The sequence below is a fragment of the Chaetodon trifascialis genome, chromosome 22 (genome assembly GCF_039877785.1).
Source record: "Chaetodon trifascialis isolate fChaTrf1 chromosome 22, fChaTrf1.hap1, whole genome shotgun sequence".
Taxonomy (NCBI): Eukaryota; Metazoa; Chordata; class Actinopteri; order Chaetodontiformes; family Chaetodontidae; genus Chaetodon; species Chaetodon trifascialis.
The window spans coordinates 20,886,340-20,905,015 of NC_092077.1; the positions used below are offsets into that span (position 1 = coordinate 20,886,340).

General features: G+C 50.6%; 2 protein-coding genes across 10 annotated transcripts in view; one reads left to right on the top strand and one right to left on the bottom strand.

Moving 5' to 3' along the window:
* Positions 1-7,761, top strand: part of phf21b (PHD finger protein 21B) — a 63,955-nt gene extending 56,194 nt beyond the window's left edge. For 5 of the 6 annotated variants that reach the window (XM_070991575.1, XM_070991578.1, XM_070991579.1 and 2 more), the window contains 5 exons: positions 349-371; positions 658-816; positions 1,360-1,426; positions 1,572-1,675; positions 4,276-7,761. In XM_070991575.1, the coding sequence (XP_070847676.1) occupies positions 349-371; positions 658-816; positions 1,360-1,426; positions 1,572-1,675; positions 4,276-4,530 (608 nt within the window). In that variant the 3' untranslated portion in view covers positions 4,531-7,761. The remainder of the gene's footprint in view (positions 1-348; positions 372-657; positions 817-1,359; positions 1,427-1,571; positions 1,676-4,275) is intronic. The other variant, XM_070991576.1, reaches the window with a different exon arrangement.
* Positions 7,762-7,899: 138 nt separating this feature from the next.
* LOC139350524 (rho GTPase-activating protein 8-like) lies at positions 7,900-12,607 on the bottom strand. 4 transcript variants are annotated; one of them, XM_070991978.1, is made up of 13 exons: positions 12,518-12,607; positions 11,873-11,914; positions 11,066-11,209; positions 10,906-10,993; positions 10,687-10,818; positions 10,387-10,473; positions 10,212-10,310; positions 10,020-10,130; positions 9,868-9,941; positions 9,701-9,778; positions 9,174-9,302; positions 8,990-9,093; positions 7,900-8,539 (listed from the first exon to the last, which is right to left on the bottom strand). In XM_070991978.1, the coding sequence occupies exons 2-13, from the start codon at positions 11,910-11,912 to the stop codon at positions 8,342-8,344; spliced, it is 1,284 nt and encodes a 427-aa protein (XP_070848079.1). In that variant the 5' UTR covers positions 11,913-11,914; positions 12,518-12,607; the 3' UTR covers positions 7,900-8,341. The 4 variants fall into 4 exon arrangements, 2 of the variants coding, with proteins under 2 accessions (XP_070848079.1, XP_070848080.1); XR_011603526.1 differs by having other exon boundaries at positions 7,901-8,539; positions 9,190-9,302; positions 12,518-12,594; XR_011603527.1 differs by having other exon boundaries at positions 7,901-8,539; positions 9,190-9,302; positions 12,445-12,588.
* Between the last annotated feature and the right edge of the window lie 6,069 nt (positions 12,608-18,676).

Genomic DNA, 18,676 nt, shown 5'->3' on the forward strand with positions numbered 1-18,676 from the left:
TACAGCTAGCTCTGAGGACAGAGCGTAACTGAGCACGAGGCCGTTTTTAGTGGAGAAATAATGGGCTGCAGGACGACTTCCTGTGAGCAACATCAGCTGCTTCACCTCATTAAACTTCATGTTGGCTGTTAACAAAGTTGTCGACTTTAGTTTGTGATCATAATCCATCAGTCGTCTGTCGGTTCGGCTGAAGTCACCAAAAATACAAACTCTGCTTTGATGTTTCTTTAACTGATCAAACTGTCAGTCTGTCTGTCTGTGCTGCATCACGGCTTCACCTCTCACCTGCGTCTCACCTGTGCGTCTGCGCTGCCACTAACCTCTGCTCTGCTTCCATTCACATGCCAGACTCTGAGGACTTCTGCTGGAAGGTAGGTCACATGACTGATGATGTCACACCTGCTGTATGTTGAGATCTTTTCTTTTGAATGAATAATCATCACGAGTCAGACGCTTTATTTTGAAGGAGTCTCTACCTGCTGCTTCCTCTTCCTGCTGAAGCTTTGCTTTTCTTTGTTCAGTGTAGCGGCAGGAACATTTTTACTCTAACGATCTGAAAGAATCTGCAAACAAACGGGTTAAAGGTCATTTCTCTGCTCGTCTGACTGAACTTTGTTTTCTGCTCGTGGCGTTGCGTCGCTCATGGCTGCTGAGCAGGAGGACCTGGAGCATGACGACCACTGCGCCGTCTGTAAGGAGGACGGCGAGCTGCAGCCCTGCCACAACTGCCCCAGAGCCTTCCACCCCAACTGCCTCCACCCGCCGCTCAAAACCCCACCCAGAGGACCCTGGTACTGCCCCAAGTGCCAGAAGAAGGTACAAAGGCCGCGATGTGACTGAACGCAGGAGGCGAAGTCGCCTCAGGACGCGACTCAGCCAGCGGGAACCAGCAGAGGGCGTAACCAGCCGGTTTCCAACCAAACAGTTTGAGATGTGCAGATGAACGAGAAGCTACAGCCGGGTAGCTTAGCTTAGCATGAAGCCTGGAAGCAGAGGGAAACAGCTAGCTTGGCTCTGTCCACAGCTCCTCTTCTACCAGTGACAGCCAGGCTAGCTCTTCCCTCTGCTTCCAGTCTCTATGCTAAGCTAAGCTAACGAGCTGCTGGTTGTAGCTTCAGATTTACTGTGCAGGCGTGAGTGGAATCAAAGTGAACGAGACAAAGTGTCTGTAGCTGAAAGCTGAAGTCAGGATGTGTTAGCCTAGCTTAGCATAAAGTGAAAGCACCTTTAGATGAGCTAACAGACGTCTTTTAACACAAGTCTTAATTCTTCACGGCTGAAAAACTTCTGAACCTTTAAGACGTTTCAGACGTCGTAAACTGTTTGTTTGTTTGCTTGTTTGTTGTGTACTTTCTTCAGGTCCTCAACAAGGAGAACATGTCGTGGCCACAGAACTTTGTTCAGTCCTACGTTACACACAAGACAGGTGAGAAGCCGTCCATTTGATGACATCACACCGCTGTCACCTTCACACCTGTGCTGATGACAAGTAAGTGTGTGTGTGTGTGTGTGTGTGTGTGTGTGTGTGTGTGTGTGTGTGTGTGTGTGTGTGTGTGTGTGTGTGAGAGCAGTGAGGCAGGAGGAGAAGCGACGGCTGCTGAGACGAAACAACGAGCTGAAGAACGAGTGCGCTCACCTGGAAGAGCAAGACAAGAAGCTCAACGACACACTCAAAGTAAAGACTCGACGTTTGACCTGGTCCCTGTGCAGACCAGGTCCCTGTGCAGACCAGATCCCTGTGCAGACCAGGTCCCTGTGCAGACCAGGTCCCTGTGCAGACCAGGTCCTGCAGTGACCTGGTCCCTGTGTAGACCAGATCCCTGTGCAGACCAGGTCCCTGTGCAGACCAGGTCCTGCAGTGACCTGGTCCCTGTGTAGACCAGATCCCTGTGCAGACCAGGTCCCTGTGCAGACCAGGTCCTGCAGTGACCTGGTCCCTGTGTAGACCAGATCCCTGTGCAGACCAGATCCCTGTGCAGACCAGGTCCCTGTGCAGACCAGGTCCTGCAGTGACCTGGTCCCTGTGTAGACCAGGTCCCTGTGCAGACCAGGTCCTGCAGTGACCTGGTCCCTGTGTAGACCAGATCCCTGTGCAGACCAGGTCCTGCAGTGACCTGGTCCCTGTGTAGACCAGATCCCTGTGCAGACCAGATCCCTGTGCAGACCAGGTCCCTGTGCAGACCAGGTCCTGCAGTGACCTGGTCCCTGTGTAGACCAGGTCCCTGTGCAGACCAGATCCCTGTGCAGACCAGGTCCTGCAGTGACCTGGTCCCTGTGTAGACCAGATCCCTGTGTAGACCAGATCCCTGTGCAGACCAGGTCCCTGTGCAGACCTGGTCCCTGTGCAGACCAGGTCCCTGTGCAGATCTGGGGCCTCATTTATAAAACTTGCTTACACATAAAACGGGGCTTGAAAGTTACGTACGCAACTTCCTACGCAAAGGTTGTGATTTATAAAAGTAAACTTAGCGTGAGGATGTGCGCACCGGTACGCCAACTTTGATGCTTGCGTACGAACATTTTGGAGACGAGGAACTGGCGGTGCAGATGGTGAGGTGGTGAATTGAAGCCAAATTGATCTCATACATTTAATGTCATCACATATCAGACTTACAGACAGTAATCATAAACAGCCAAGTCTGCAGTGTTAGAGATGTGTTCCTTTAGTGAGGCCTACTGCTGTATGCTCAGTGTTCATATATCATACTTCCATCTTCAGATGATACAGAGCGGTGGATGGCACTGATGGATTAGTGTTAAATCTGACAAGGTGTGTAACAATCATTCAATTTGCTGAGTAAGCATATAAACAGTGCGGTGACACTCGTGCGTGATGCTGCACAATGGATGCGCTGGCACTGCTGGAAGATCACGCAAATGGTAGGATGAGGATGGAGAGTTTTAGGGACCACGGAGATTTCCTGGTCCATGATGATGACTGGCTAATGAGCAGGTTTAGATTCCCTCGAGCGGTGCTCTTGGATCTGTGTGCTGAACTGGGCCCAGTGTTAGATAGACCCACCCGCCGGAACCGCGCCATCCCGTACCAAGGATCGAGGCTATCTTGGTGTCCAGTGGTGGGGGCTCGGGTGCGCCCTTGCCCCCACCAGTGGCAGATGCGCTTCGACAGTGTCATGCCACTTTCTTCTTGGCCTCCACCTTCACATCCGACCACTTCTTTTTCATTTCTGCCTCTGATCGCTCTGTAGCACTGGAACTATTCACTGCGGTGACGACGTGCTGCCACTCTTCTTTTTTTTTTTTTATTCGTGACGCCACTACTGTGGCCACCAAACAAAATATCCTTTCTGGCCTCCACCTCACCCACAAGCACCTCGATTTCAGTCTCCGTAAAATTTCTTTTCCTTTTCTCTGCCATGATCGAACATAAATGCCATTGATCAGCAGGCATATTTATCTGCAAAGACATTCATGAGGTACTTTGCATTGACCATTCATGGTAAAATGTGGGTGTGTCGGGGGCGGGATGTGAGGTGAATACACCTGCGCAATCTTCCAGGTGGAGTGTGATTTATAAAGGGAAAATTGCGTGCAGGTGTGAGTACGCACGGTTTTATAAATCCAAATATTTTTTGGCCATTTTCAGCTTTTGGGTGTACGCAAACTTTTAGTGTGGATTCTACGCAATGTTTTATAAATGAGGCCCCCGGTCCCTGAGCAGACCCGGTCCCTGAGCAGACCCGGTCCCTGTGCAGACCCGGTCCCTGTGCAGACCCGGTCCCTGTGCAGACCCGGTCCCTGAGCAGACCCGGTCCCTGTGCAGACCCGGTCCCTGAGCAGACCCGGTCCCTGAGCAGACCCGGTCCCTGTGCAGACCCGGTCCCTGAGCAGACCCGGTCCCTGTGCAGACCCGGTCCCTGTGCAGACCCGGTCCCTGAGCAGACCCGGTCCCTGTGCAGACCCGGTCCCTGAGCAGACCCGGTCCCTGTGCAGACCCGGTCCCTGTGCAGACCCGGTCCCTGTGCAGACCCGGTCCTGCTGTGACCTCCATTTTTAAAGACATGTGTAAAGATCCACGCAGGTCTTTCAAAATGTTCAACCAGTCAGCACACACTTCACCCTCACAGCCAATCACTGCTCTGTTAGCGTCCAGTGGTTTTAATGAACTTTGACAAACAGGAAGTGACGCGCAGACGTTAAAGAACGAGTCGGTCTGTTGCAGCAGTGATGTGTTAACCAGTTAAATAGTCAGAAAATGTTGCGCCGCCTAGGCACGCGGCCGCCATGTTGACCGTGTGTTTCCTGTGTGTGCAGCAGTGCATGGACCTGAGGGAGCGCCTGCTGGGGCAGCAGAGGGACACTCAGGCGTCGCTCGAGCGCCTCAAAGCTCTCATCAGGCTGATCCAGCGCGACCAGCTCATCCAGGTCACCATGACCACCACCGCCACCATCGCCGCCTCCCTGCTCTCCCAGTCCTGGATCAAACCCACCAGCGCCGCCGCCCCGGGCCCCTCGGCCACGCCCCTGCAGAAGAGCCACGCCCACAGCCAGGACGACGCCAACAACTAGCCCCGCCCCCCGGTGCCGGAGGGCGGCGGTGTTTTTTTTGTTTCAATAATATCTAAGCGTGTTTCCTCCGAAGACGCGGAGAACAAAGAGCCTCGACCTCGATCGTCCACTCGATTCAAGTGTTTCTACAGCGACACCTTCAGTGCTACGAGATTTTCTTTTTCCACTTCTTTTCTATTTCTTCATGTTCTTGGCCTTAACGTATTTACGACAGGAAGTCAGACGACAGAGCGCCGCGGCGGCTCGACGGAGCCCCGGTCCTTTTTTAACACAGGTGGGACTACCGTTGGACCGCGGAGACGTGGACGGACGAGGCGGAGGACTGTACAGCGATATATCTGAGTAGATGTTTGTCTCATTCTCCTACGAACAATGTTTCTGCCATAACGATTCAGGAAATGTTCCATCGTGTATGTAAACGCATACGAGCCTTCAAACAACAGAGAATAACGTTTTCAGTATTAATAGAGTCAAAGAAAAAAGTATTTAAGATGAAACTACAGAAATTAGCATTTCTAGTGGAGATTTTAGTATTTTCATGCTGATGCCTGTTGATAAATGTAAGTTTGGAGTATTCAAGGGATCACTGTACATATGTTGTATTATTATTATTATTATTATTATTGTTATTATTGTTATTGTCATTCTGATCATCGCAGCTTTTCTTTGGGTTCAAACTTTACTGGAGTCACATCAGACCGAGGCGAGTCCCCGTTTACCTGTTTGTTTCCTGTTTGACGGCAAACGTCAGCGAACGGCAACGCAAACAAAACGACGGCGTAAACAACAAAACGGCGACGTAAACAAAACGACAACGCAAACAAAACGACAACGCAAACAAAACGGCGACGTAAACAACAAAACGACAACATAAACAACAGTTTTCAGAAAGCTGCAGAATCCAGAACATGAGCGACGTCGGTTGAACAGAAACATGAATCAGCTGATCTGAGCTTCGCGGCGAGCTGCTGACGCTAACAGCTGATCAGTGAACGACGGCGGCGTTTGAATCTGAACCTGAACGTTGTGATCGCAGCGAAGTTTGAAACTGAAGAATTTAAAGCTTCCGTTTCCTGTCGAGCTTCAAAACAGGACGTCATGGCGACGACTGCCGGCGCCGTCCACAGGAAACAAACAGCCGAGCGGAAAAAGGACCAAAGCGTTTGTTCAGCGCTGCGCTCGGACACGTCAGCGCGACGCATCGTTCAGCCCCGCCCCCTTTAACCAGTATGGAAAATATGCCAAAAATCCTCTTTGTTTTTGTACTGGGAGCGTTCATCTGGGAGCGTTCGTCCCAGTTTCACCCAGTTGTTGTACTGGGACGTCCATCGTGCTTCTCCTTCCTGCCTGTTTTCTATTTTTTAAGTCTGAACACTGCCTCAAGTCCAGATCCTTTCAGATCCAGGGTTTCCTGTCAACCTGCAACAACACTTCGACTGTCGGCGGACCCGGGGGACGGGGACGGCGTCCTGAGCCGAGGCGGGACGCCGCCGTCCGCTGCCGCCGGGTCCGTCTGTCTCGTTAGTCTTCCTGCTGGTCCAGAAAGGTTCAGTTTAAGTGTTCAAACTCAGATTTAGTCCATTCTTCAGTTTTCGGTCCTCATTCTGTCCTCGCCGGCGCAGCTCTGCGACCCGTTGATGCACAAACACGAACAAATGTTTCAGAGAGGAAACGCCTTCGCCATCGAGCAGAAGACGGTTTCAGGTCGTCAAAGCAACCGAAGCGTCGGCGATCGAGTTCGACTGAGAGGGAAACAACAACACGACGAGCGAACGTGAAATCAGCCTCGTACGAACACTTCCACCATGTTTCAGAGCGAGCGACGTCAGACTGTTTCCGCTGCAGCCAATCAGGCGACAGAACGACGTCTGACGACCAGTCAGAATCCGAGCTTTTCACTTTCAATCAATCAATCGAACAAACAGATTAAACGTTCAAACTAACGACAGCGTCGCTATCGATCCATCGTTTCATGAAAACAGAAGAACGTCTGAATTCTCTCCACATTTCTCTGAGTGAACAGTCGACGTACTCGCAGTACAACTCGCAGTACAACTCGCAGTACATGAAGTAACACGTCAGGTTTGAAGTGTTTCTGGAGCCCCGGCAGAGGGCGGAGCCTGGACGGCCACGTTCACCACGAGAGGACGTCAAAGAAAAGTCCTCTGACTCAAAGTCAACTGTTTGAACGCTACCTGAGTACACTTCAGAGTAGTACTGCGCTTTGTACTGCGTTAACGTGACGGCTGCACTTTCAAACTAAGATCATCAGAAATGAAACATCACTGAAAGTTTGTGAAGTAAATTCTGCCTTCACTCTGACAACATTCACATGTTCCAGTAATAAAACGCGGTCAGGTACTTCCTGCCGTCTGAACAGACACATGGCGGCGGCGGCGGTCGTCATCAGAGGCGTCGTCTTCACTCAAACCTGCAAACAGAATTCTCTCACATCAAACTGATCAGATCCGTCTTCATATCGAAGGTTTTCCGTCCGCAGGTCTGAACCGTGAACGCGATAAAACGGCGTCCTCTGAGCGGCGGACTCGCCCGCGCCGCCGTCTGCGGCGGAAACACGAGAGCGTTGAGCCAAACTGCCTTTAACGAAGAATACATCATCATCATCAGGACAGAAACCTCAGAATGTACCACGTGATGCATATCGAGTCCTCGCTGAGAGCCGCAGGACCGGGACCAGAGTCCAGGTGGAACCATATCAGCGCTCGACCCCCCGACCCCTGACCCCGACCCCCCCGACCCCTCATCCGTTTGTAGAACTCTTCTCCGGGAGAAACTGTGCAGTGCTTAAACAGATCTATTTTAATACACGACTCAACATTTGAACAAAGAAACGTGGGAACATTTTTATATTCTTTTATGGACGAGAAAAAAAGGTGAACATGTTTTCTATCGTTTGCCGTTCTGCATCCCGACCTTCGCTCGCCACCTTCCATGTATTGTTTTGCCACGAGGAGGCGGCGGCGGCGGCGACACGTTTAGGTGGAAATGAAATGTCTGTTGAAGTAGATCTTTTCTTTGTCATTACTGCGGGACTGTCCAGTGGATAGTGTGTATAGGAACGTGTTTGTCTTAATATGCCAGTGTAGTTTTTCTTCTTTACGATGCATTAAAGAGTCGATGGACGTCGCTCAACGATCAAGAGTAGTCTCACTTTTTTGTACCAAGTTCTTACGAAAAAAAGGAATCGTTAATAAACAAAGTTCAAGAACAAGAAGTTTGATTCAAGCGTGTGATTTCACTCCGCAGCCTTCCTCCTCCTCCTCCTCATCATCACTGTTCGAATGTTCTTTCATCTTTTCTGTTTCGTCTCTTCAGACGTTTCAACTGAATTTAGTGAAATCAGAAGAATCAAAGTGACTTTTTATTTTCATGGAAACAGTTTGAAAAACATTTCAGAAACAAGAAGTTTGGACTTGAACTTTTTACACTTTGACATTTTAGTGTTATAAAACGAACGTTGAGTGTTTTTTGTCGTCACAGTAAAATGAACGACGGTTGAACAGAAACGATGAAACATTCAGAATAAATAGTTTGAAACAGATTATTTTGATTTACAGACATTTTACTGTTTGCTTACCAATGCTAATAATGCTAATGCTAACTACAGCGCTGTGTTAATACCCTGATGTGTTTTATCATGTTGATCATTAAAAACTGCAGTAGAAAAACTTCAGTGGTCAAAGTGTCACTGACGTTCTGTCCTGAAGGTGGCGCTGCAGGAACAAGCGCGTTCTGTCCTGATGACACGTTAAGTCTTTGGGAATGAGGACGAGGACCCGCAGGCGCCGGTTCAGGGCGTTACCTGTGCAGGTGGGCAGCGGGAGCCGAACACGGTGTGGAAATGCTCCACGAGGATCTCGGTGAAGATGTTGACGGGGGTCAGGGCGGTCAGGGAGACGGACCCGTGACGAGGCCAGACCAGGTTCACCCCGAAGACACAGGCCAGGTTGGACGGACTCATCTTGTTCTCGATGCTCGCCTGAGACACCTGGTGGCCAACAGAGGAGCGGCAGTCAGAAGACAGACAGGACGTCAGAACGCTTTGAGCTTCAGTCAGAGGAGACGATAAACTTTATCAGCACCTTTCAGACAGGAAGTGACACAACGCGCTTTAAAACTGAATCACAGCTGAGATTCTTTTCAGCTCAAACTCAACGTTTAACTCACGTTTCGTCTGTTTGTCGACCGCCTTCCCACCTGTCGTCATGGTTACTGCTGTCTAACTTCCTGTTTCATCATCTCCATGTTTTTCAGAAAATGTTCAGATTTTATTTATTTACAAATGACAAAGACAAATGAGCTCCTGCTTGATCTGATCCATCAGTTAAACATCTGGATTAACGACAGTATTCAATGAGATTCATCCCTCAAACTGATCACCTGACCGGATCACCTGACCGGATCACCTGACCGGATCACCTGACTGGATCAGACGTACCATGTGCAGGAAACACACCAGGAACTTGGTCACAATGAAATGATGTTCAGGAAGACTTTCAACAATCTGTTTACACCTGGAGACTCTCAGACTGCTCTCCACACCTGAGAGAGGAGGAAGCACATCATCATCATCATCATCATCATCATCATCATCGACACCGTGGTCTTCCTCCTGCACTCACTGAGGATGTCCAGCACCTGGCTGTAGACTCTGAAGGTGAGCAGCGGCTCAGGAAGCTCTCTGAGGAACGTCTTGAGGATCACCGCGGGGACGTGGACGTCGCCGTACTCATCAAAGTTCACCGGTTTCCCTTCAAACGACATGATGGATCTTCGTTAACACGCCGACCTTCAGCTCAGCTCGCACCGAGCGTCCTTCTCATCACTGGGCTGTTAGTCACTCGTAAACTTCTATGAACTTTTTTAGATCTTTTCAGGACTCAGCTGAAGGCAGAAAGGACCAAACACACCTGTGGAGAATCTACCTGAGCCTGAAACAACAGAGACCTGATCCACAGACAGCCGAGGCCGGACTCAGGTCCTGGATCAGGTCTCTGAACCTGAACCTGCTGAAAGTGTTTAAAAAACTGCTCCAGGACCAGTTTTATGATCTCAAGTTGATCCTGTGACTTCCTGTCTCACACACACGCACACACGCACACGCACAGATAGAAGGCCCCTGCCGCTCAGAAAGGGAGACCCCACTCACCCAGGTTGTAGAGCTTCTGGATGTCCTTGATGAGCTGGACTCGAGCCGAACGTCTGAAGATGCCCTCAGTCCTCAGACCTGATGGACACAGAGACGTCAGCAGAGGTGGCAGGACGCAGGACTGACCCAGAGTCCATTCACACACCTGGAGCGACGGCGACGCTCACCTTTGTCCTTCAGGTAGGTGACGGTCTGCCTGAGGACAGGTGGGATGACGGCCTCTCGGTTCTTCTCTCGGATGCTGTCAATCAGAAAGGTTTCAGTGATTCTCCGTCACAGCGTGGACGGACAGACAGACACAGGTGGACTCTGGACTCACTACTGCAGGCTGACTCCAAACTGCTGCGTGGGCAGGGGGGGTCGAGGCGGGGGGGTCTTCGCCGAGGGAGGGGGTGCGTCTTTCAGAGCGGCTCGTAACTTCTCGTCGTGTCTGCGAGAGACGACACACAAACAGCTGGTGGTTTCCTGTGCCGTGATTCGCCGAGTCAGCGTCTATGGGCGGAGCCGTTACCTGAGCACATCGCCGGGGACGACCAGCTGCTCGTAGTTCAGGTGCTCCCGCAGCTCAGCCAGGTAGTTCACGTACGTCACCTTCTTCCCGAACTTGTGGCTGCGGAGAAAATGGAGACCCTTCAGCGCCACTGACAGCAGTCTGAGCTCCGACAGGTGTGCGCAGGTGAGGTTACCTGATCAAAGGTTTGAAGATGTTCCACACAATGCGGATGAAGTTTGTGGGGTGAACGACGTACAGAGCCTTCAGGTTCTTCTTGTACCTGTGAGCGTGAGCACGCACACGCATGCACGCATGCACCCCCCCCCCACCCACACACACACACACACACACACACACACACACACACACACACACACACACACACACACACACACACACACACACACACACACACACTTTCTCTTAAAGGGACAGTGAACTCAGCCCTGATTTAAGACCCAGAATGGCGGTGGCGGCGGCGGCGTGGTCGTACTTCCTGTCGAACTCGCTGTACGCCTCTCGGAGCCACTTGAGCGACGGCTTGTTGCTGCTCCTCAGACCGTGATGGAAGTAGACCAGGATGTAGTCCATCTCCACATACTGGTCCAGCGTGAACTTCAGGTACCTGCAGAGGGAGGCAGACCGTCGTGAGGCTTTCAGGTGAGCGGCAGGTGAGCGGCAGGCGCGGATGGAGGCTGCGCTCTGAACGTACTCCAGCAGGCGGCGGTGGTTCAGCTGGTGAGACGGAGGCAGACGGCAGCTGCTGAAGGCGATCAGCTTCCTGCCGTAGTGGTCGTCACCTGCGGAGGAAACAGGTGACTTTCATGTGTCGTCTCTATGGCAACAGAGCGAACGCTCGGGCGAAGCGCTACCTGACACCTGGACGATGCCGTGTCGAGCCACGTCGTAATACGGGTGAGAAGAGGCGGGGCTGAGCGCGGCGCCGGGGGGAAGCGACGGCCCGTCGGCGGCGCTCGGCTGATCCTCCTCATCCTCCTCTTCCTCCCTCTGAAGCTCTGCAGATCAAAGCAGAAGCTGACGAAGGAGCGAAGAACAAACTGTGAAATCCACAGAGAGCACGTCTGAAGGGAAACGCTCAATCACGACTTCCTGAAGCGGGAACGCCAAACGCTCGCCGCCCCAGTAACAGACGACGAGTGGAAAGCAGCTTCAGCTGGATGTTTGTGCTGCAGCGCAGAGGAAGTGTCTCATAAACACAGAGCCGCTGATAACAGACAGGAAACGATGGGCCGGGGGGGGGGGCTGCCGGGGGGGGGGGGGGGCTGCCGGGGGGGGGCTCTTCAGTCACAGTGAAAGAGGAGAAACAACATGAAGAAAAGAAAAACGTCCATAAAGTCACTGAAAGCTCAGCACAGCAACTTTATTGATCATTGAGGATCAATGAACAGGAAACTGATCATCAGCTGCAGCATTAAAGTGATGAACACATGAATGCAGCGTTAAAGTACTTTCACTTCTACTTCAAGTGATGCAAATACTGTTTGATCAAAACGTCAAAGATTTCCTGTTTCAGCGTCTTAAAGATGAAGATTTGTTGCTTTGAGCAGATTAATCAATAAACAAACAGTGATGTTGACATGAAAGAGGGAAACGTCTGACTATTGATCCATCACTCACTCACTCACTCACTCACTCACGTCGTCTTCCCTCACACTCACCGATTTCCGCCAGCTGCTCCAGATCTGCTGCTGACGTCATGTCTGATCAGGAGGGAGAATCGATCAATAATCAATAAGTCATCGTTCACAGAAAAGTGAGTTTCAGGATCCAGACTTCATTCACTCAGTACATTTACTGCAGTACCGCAGTACTGTGCTCACATGTTACCTCATACTGTTACTTCATGTCACGTTCAGTGACGACAGAATCAATAAATCAATTCTGATTTCTGATCATGAATAAAGTTCAAACTTTATTGACACCATCAACACATTCATTGATCAGTGATCATGATCCAATAAACGGGACCTATGCGTGAGTACTTCTGTTACTCTGAGAAACTGCAGTATTTCTACACAGCTGCAGTAACTTCCTGCCGTTTTGCGGTTACGTCACGGCGGAACGAGACGAACAGACACCTGAGGTCAGGTGACCTCAGTTTACCTCCAGCGAGCTAACGCAGCCACGTGCTGGCTAACAGGTGAGCGCTAGAAGGAGTACCGGAGAACACCTGAGCAGGTTCAGACCGTCACACCGCGTTCAGCGGACACAAACCGTCACACACACTCACCTCCGCACGCGTCGAATGACGTTTCATCCGGTTCACGAGGAGACAAGAAGCCGCGCGAAGCACAAACACTCACCTGGTCCAGAGGAGGGCTGCCGTGAACACAGCGCGTATCGACAGGTACCAGGCTGATCTGAACTTCCTCAACTGAGCGCCGTCTGCCACTGCGCATGCGCACAACACACTCCCGCACAGAGCAAGAAACGCCTCAGTTTACTTCAAGTACTCACATTTTACTGCAGTAATACCACAGAAATACTGCGTTAGAGGAGTTTTGGAGGATTAAAACAAAATAATGAAGTCATAAAGGAAGATATAAAGTTCAACACACACACACACACACACACACACACACACACACACACACACACACACACACACACACACACACACACACACACACACACACACACACACACCTGTCCAGTAATAATATTGATCATTTATTTCCAGTCCCTAAACAGACATCAGCAGAGTGTCTCATAGAGACAGAAGACGAGGACAGGGACAGGAAGTGGACTTAAAATGAGACAGAGTCAAAGCTGGTGAGGACAGAGACATAATTTAAAAGGGTGAAACAAAGCGTCACGTCTCCGTCCTCCTCTCGCTTGAAGTACTTTCAGTGGTATTAGTACTGAACCGACGAGCAGACGACGTGTCGGGACGCGTCTCTGAAGCTCTCTGCTGAACGCCGTCTCACCTGCAGCCAAGAGGGTGAATGTTCTGCTCAAAGCAAAGCTTCCGTGTTCCAGCACAGGTGAGCAGCACAGGTGAGGAGAGGAGGAGCAGCACAGGTGAGCAGCATAGGTGAGGAGAGGAGGAGCAGCACAGGTGAGCAGCACAGGTGAGCAGCATAGGTGAGGAGAGGAGGATCAGCACAGGTGAGCAGCACAGGTGAGCAGAGGAGGAGCAGCACAGGTGAGCAGCACAGGTGAGCAGCATAGGTGAGCAGAGGAGGAGCAGCACAGGTGAGCAGCACAGGTGAGCAGCATAGGTGAGCAGAGGAGGAGCAGCACAGGTGAGCAGCACAGGTGAGCAGAGAGGTTCTGCTGATTTGTGGGACATCAAACATGTGAATCCTTTAAAAATCAGTGCAGAAATGATCCTTAACACAAACGTCCCGTCGAGGTCGTTCACAGGTGACCTGTTCTGCATTTTGTCAAACCTCCATTTCTTTTTCATCACGACTCTCTGACGCGTGGACTCGGTTCTCTGGTTCCCTTTAAAGTCCACACAGAACCACACAAACGTGACCTGACGTGCTGCAGGATGAAGACCAGGAGACAAAGACAGCGATTTTCTCTTCAGCTCCGTCTCAGCCAGCAGAGACTGTTCGTCAGATTTATGTTCAGATGACAGTCAGAAAACCTTCAGCGTCTCCTGCAGGTCCACAGCAGGTCCACAGCAGGTCCACAGCAGAGCCTCAGGTCCACAGCAGGTCCACAGCAGGTCCACAGCAGAGCCTCAGGTCCACAGCAGGTCCACAGCAGGTCCACAGCAGGTCCACAGCACAGCCTCAGGTCCACAGCAGGTCCACAGCAGGTCCACAGCAGGTCCACAGCAGAGCCTCAGGTCCACAGCAGAGCCTCAGGTCCACAGCAGGTCCACAGCAGGTCCACAGCAGGTCCACAGCAGAGCCTCAGGTCCACAGCAGGTCCACAGCAGGTCCACAGCACAGCCTCAGGTCCACGGCAGGTCCACAGCAGAGCCTCAGGTCCACAGCAGGTCCACAGCAGGTCCACAGCAGGTCCACAGCAGAGCCTCAGGTCCACAGCAGGTCCACAGCAGGTCCACAGCAGGTCCACAGCAGAGCCTCAGGTCCACAGCAGGTCCATAGCAGGTCCACAGCAGGTCCACAGCACAGCCTCAGGTCCACAGCAGGTCCACAGCAGGTCCACAGCAGGTCCACAGCAGAGCCTCAGGTCCACAGCAGGTCCACAGCAGGTCCCCACAGGTCCACAGCAGGTCCACAGCAGAGCCTCAGGTCCACAGCAGGTCCACAGCAGAGCCTCAGGTCCACAGCAGAGCCTCAGGTCCACAGCAGGTCCACAGCAGGTCCACAGCAGAGCCTCAGGTCCACAGCAGGTCCACAGCAGGTCCACAGCAGAGCCTCAGGTCCACAGCAGAGCCTCAGGTCCACAGCAGGTCCACAGCAGGTCCACAGCAGAGCCTCAGGTCCACAGCAGAGCCTCAGGTCCACAGCAGGTCCACAGCAGGTCCACAGCAGGTCCACAGCAGAGCCACAGCAGAGCCTCAGGTCCACCGCAGAGCGTCAGGCTGCTGAAGGTGAGGAATCCTGACACCTGCTGGACGGAGCTGTGCACTGCAGCTGCTCCACTGACCTCAACCCAAAAACAACAACAACAACAACAACAACAACAACAACAAACAAACAAAATGATCTTCAGCTGTTTTCACATGAGGACTCTGAAGGACACAAAGCTCCTAAACCTTCATGAAGATTTAAGGATTTGACGGCAGTGTCCACCTGTCCTCTGAGGACACCTGTGTTCACATATAAACAATGACCCTCATGTAAATCCATGTCATCATCATCATCATCATTAGAGGAAGAGACTCGAGCACGTTCATCTTGTCCTCCACATAAAAACTTGTCTCACTGATCTGATGCTCTGACATCGATTAGTTTTCTCTGAGAGTCAATCTGAACTCTGAGCTGCCGTTTTTAACCAAAAACACATTTTCAAGCCTTTAAATTTGCGTGAAATCTGAAATCTGAAAATCATCTTTCACTGTGAGCGTTTGTTTGAATTTGACGTTCTGCTGAACTTTCATCCACTATGGGGACAATGGCTTCGTCTCTTGTCCTCACCTTTGTGCCTGACCTCTTGGTCAGGATCTGGATTTTAATCTGAATGTCAGATCTGGAGTCTCTGGTTTCCGTCTCCTGCTGAGGCGTCGGAGTTAGAAAGACGTCCTGGAGGGACAGATTTACTCACAAACACATTTATATGCAAAGCTGGCACAATCTCTGAGGGGAGACGTTTCGGTGAGTCTTTGTCTTTTGGCCGAGACGAGCGAACAAAGAGGGAGCTACAGGAGACAGAAGGACCAGAATAAGACGTCAACAAGTCTGAAATCAAACAGTATAATGTCCTCACTGTTAATGATGGAGGTAGCTGACTGAAGACACGCTGCTGCAGCGTCTTTGTCTTGTCCTGATTACTGTCCCGCTCATATTCAGTTTGTAGACTGTCTCTGGAGTACCTCAGGGTACGACACCGGGGCCGCTGACGATGACAACGCGGACGCTCGGCAGCGAAACGCTTCCTCTGAAGGAGCTGCCGGCTTTCTGGCTAACGTCCATCATGTTAGCATGCTAATCTAACATTCGCTAAGCAAACACAGCTGGAGCTAATGAGAGCCTTTAGACTCATTCTGAGGGGAATATTAAAGGCTCCCTGTTATCTCAGTAAGATGATCCCATTGGCCCCTCGAGAGGACCAATCAGAGGACAGTCATGAAGACGACCCTCTGGGGAGCCTGAATGTTTGTCCTGAATCCATCCAATGACGTTTCAGTCTGAAGCAAAGCCGTGGACTGACACAGAGCAACATTTAGCCTTTAGCATGGCTAAAACAAGCACCACTTGCTAGCGTTAGCATAGCGGTGCTGTTGACTTAAACTCTAATTGGACATTTTTGCTGGTCATCTATTGGACGCTACAGATTGGTCCACAGTCAGTCGTGCTTCACTGTACGGCTTCATGATACACAGCAACCAATGAAAACACAGCTTCAACTCCACACACACACACACACACACACACACACACACACACACACACACACACACACACACACACACACACACACACACACACACACACACACACACACACACACACACACACCGCAGTGCTAAAAAAAGAGGGTTTCATGTGGTTTTCTGTGATTATGCAAATGAGCGGAGTACACTGGGACTCTGTGACCCACATATGGAAGAATACATCGCAGGCAGCAGAGGGCGGACATGTCCACACGCTGCAGACTGGGAATAACACTGGAAGACACACTATAACGAGCCGTCCTCTAAATACAGACGATGGATTTACTACAATAAACACAGCGGAGGACGGTCCTCGGGACAGACAGACTGTACTTTCATGTACAAATATCAGATACAGTTTATTTTACTTCAACGTTTCTAACACACGGTCTCCTCTTTGCTGTCCATGGTGGACTGACAGACAAGAGGACAAAAGGTTTGTCTCAATCTCCCTGTAAGCTCGTCTTAACGTCTCAGCTTTATGTAGAAAAGGAAGGAGAACGTGTCCCAGTCCCTAATTTTAACGCCTGGTCTGAAAAACAGACGTGACTTGAACCTGCTCCTGCTGAGGACACAGCGCCCTCTAGCAGACACACTAATCATGACAGGAGCAGAAAACAGCTTTATTATCACTTTAACAACGATTTGAAACACTGGCGAAGGACAAACGATGTCCCGCTGTCACATCAGAAGACGTTTATGTGTCGTCATAGAAGGCAAAGACGAAGCAGGTGGAGGTTCGAGCTACGCTAACGTCAACATGCTAACACAGAGACAGTGCTAAGGTGTGTAACAGGTGAAATGACTCACAGGTGAGGTGGACGAAATGACTTTAATCATAAAACAAATGATGATGACCGAGATGAACGTCTCCTCTTGTTATCTCACGGATGGACAGTCAGGTGTCTGTCTCGGCTGTTTGTCGTTAAATATCTCGTCCTTTAACCTACATTTTTGTAGTCCACACCTACATGAGGACTACAATAACCATGAGTCCAGTGACTTCCTGCGGTGCACAGATGGTGAACGGTGGTTTCCTGTCGCTGCAGGTCAGTGTGTCCAAACATGTGGACAGCACACGTCCACAGGACAGAGTGAGGAGCTGGAGTCCACTTCACCACGACGACGCCAGGATCTATAAATAGACACAGAGTGGAGGGATGGTGAAGCTGGGGGGGGGGGGGGGGGGGGCTCCATCATCCAGCAGCATCCTGACGGAGTCATGAACAAAGAGACGGGCAGGCAGCCATCCAACCACCCATCCCTCTGAAACTCCATCCATCCATCCATCCATCCATCATCCATCATCCATCTATCCATCCATCATCCATCCATCATTCATCCATCCATCCATCATCCATCATCCATCCATCCATCCATCATCCATCCATCTATCTATCATCCATCCATCTATCCATCCATCCATCATCCATCCATCATTCATCCATCCATCCATCATCCATCCATCTATCATCCATCCATCATCCATCCATCATCCATCCATCCATCCATCCATCCATCCATCCATCCATCCATCATTCATCCATCTATCCATCCATCATCCATCCATCCATCCATCATTCATCCATCATTCATCCATCCATCCATCATCCATCCATCATTCATCCATCCATCCATCATCCATCCATCCATCCATCCATCCATCCATCCATCATCCATCCATCCATCCATCCATCCATCCATCATTCATCCATCTATCCATCCATCATTCATCCATCCATCCATCTATCCATCCATCCATCATCCATCCATCCATCATCCATCCATCCATCCATCATCCATCCATCCATCATCCATCCATCCATCCATCATTCATCCATCCATCCATCTATCATCCATCCATCATCCATCCATCCATCATCCATCTATCCATCCATCCATCCATCCATCATTCATCCATCCATCATCCATCCATCCATCATCCATCTATCCATCCATCCATCCATCATTCATCCATCTATACATCCATCATTCATCCATCTATACATCCATCATCCATCCATCATTCATCCATCTATACATCCATCATTCATCCATCCATCTATCCATCCATCATTCATCCATCCATCCATCTATCCATCCATCCATCATTCATCCATCCATCATCCATCCATCCATCCATCCATCCATCATCCATCCATCCATCCATCCATCCATCATCCATCCATCCATCCATCCATCATTCATCCATCCATCATCCATCCATCCATCATCCATCTATCCATCCATCCATCCATCATTCATCCATCTATACATCCATCATTCATCCATCTATACATCCATCATTCATCCATCATTCATCCATCTATCCATCCATCATTCATCCATCCATCCATCATCCATCCATCATTCATCCATCCATCCATCATCCATCTATCCATCCACACATTCAGCGGCAGATTCATCCATCCATCATCCCTCAGCA

Coding starts and splice junctions, on each gene's coding strand:
- LOC139350524 (XM_070991978.1), bottom strand. CDS start 11,912: ATGACGTCAGCAGCAGATCTGGAGCAGCTGGCGGAAATCG. Junction 10,311..10,386: donor ATCTTCAAACCTTTGATCAG/GTAACCTCACCT, acceptor TTTTCTCCGCAG/CCACAAGTTCGGGAAGAAGG. Junction 9,094..9,173: donor CCAGGTGCTGGACATCCTCA/GTGAGTGCAGGA, acceptor CTCCTCTCTCAG/GTGTGGAGAGCAGTCTGAGA.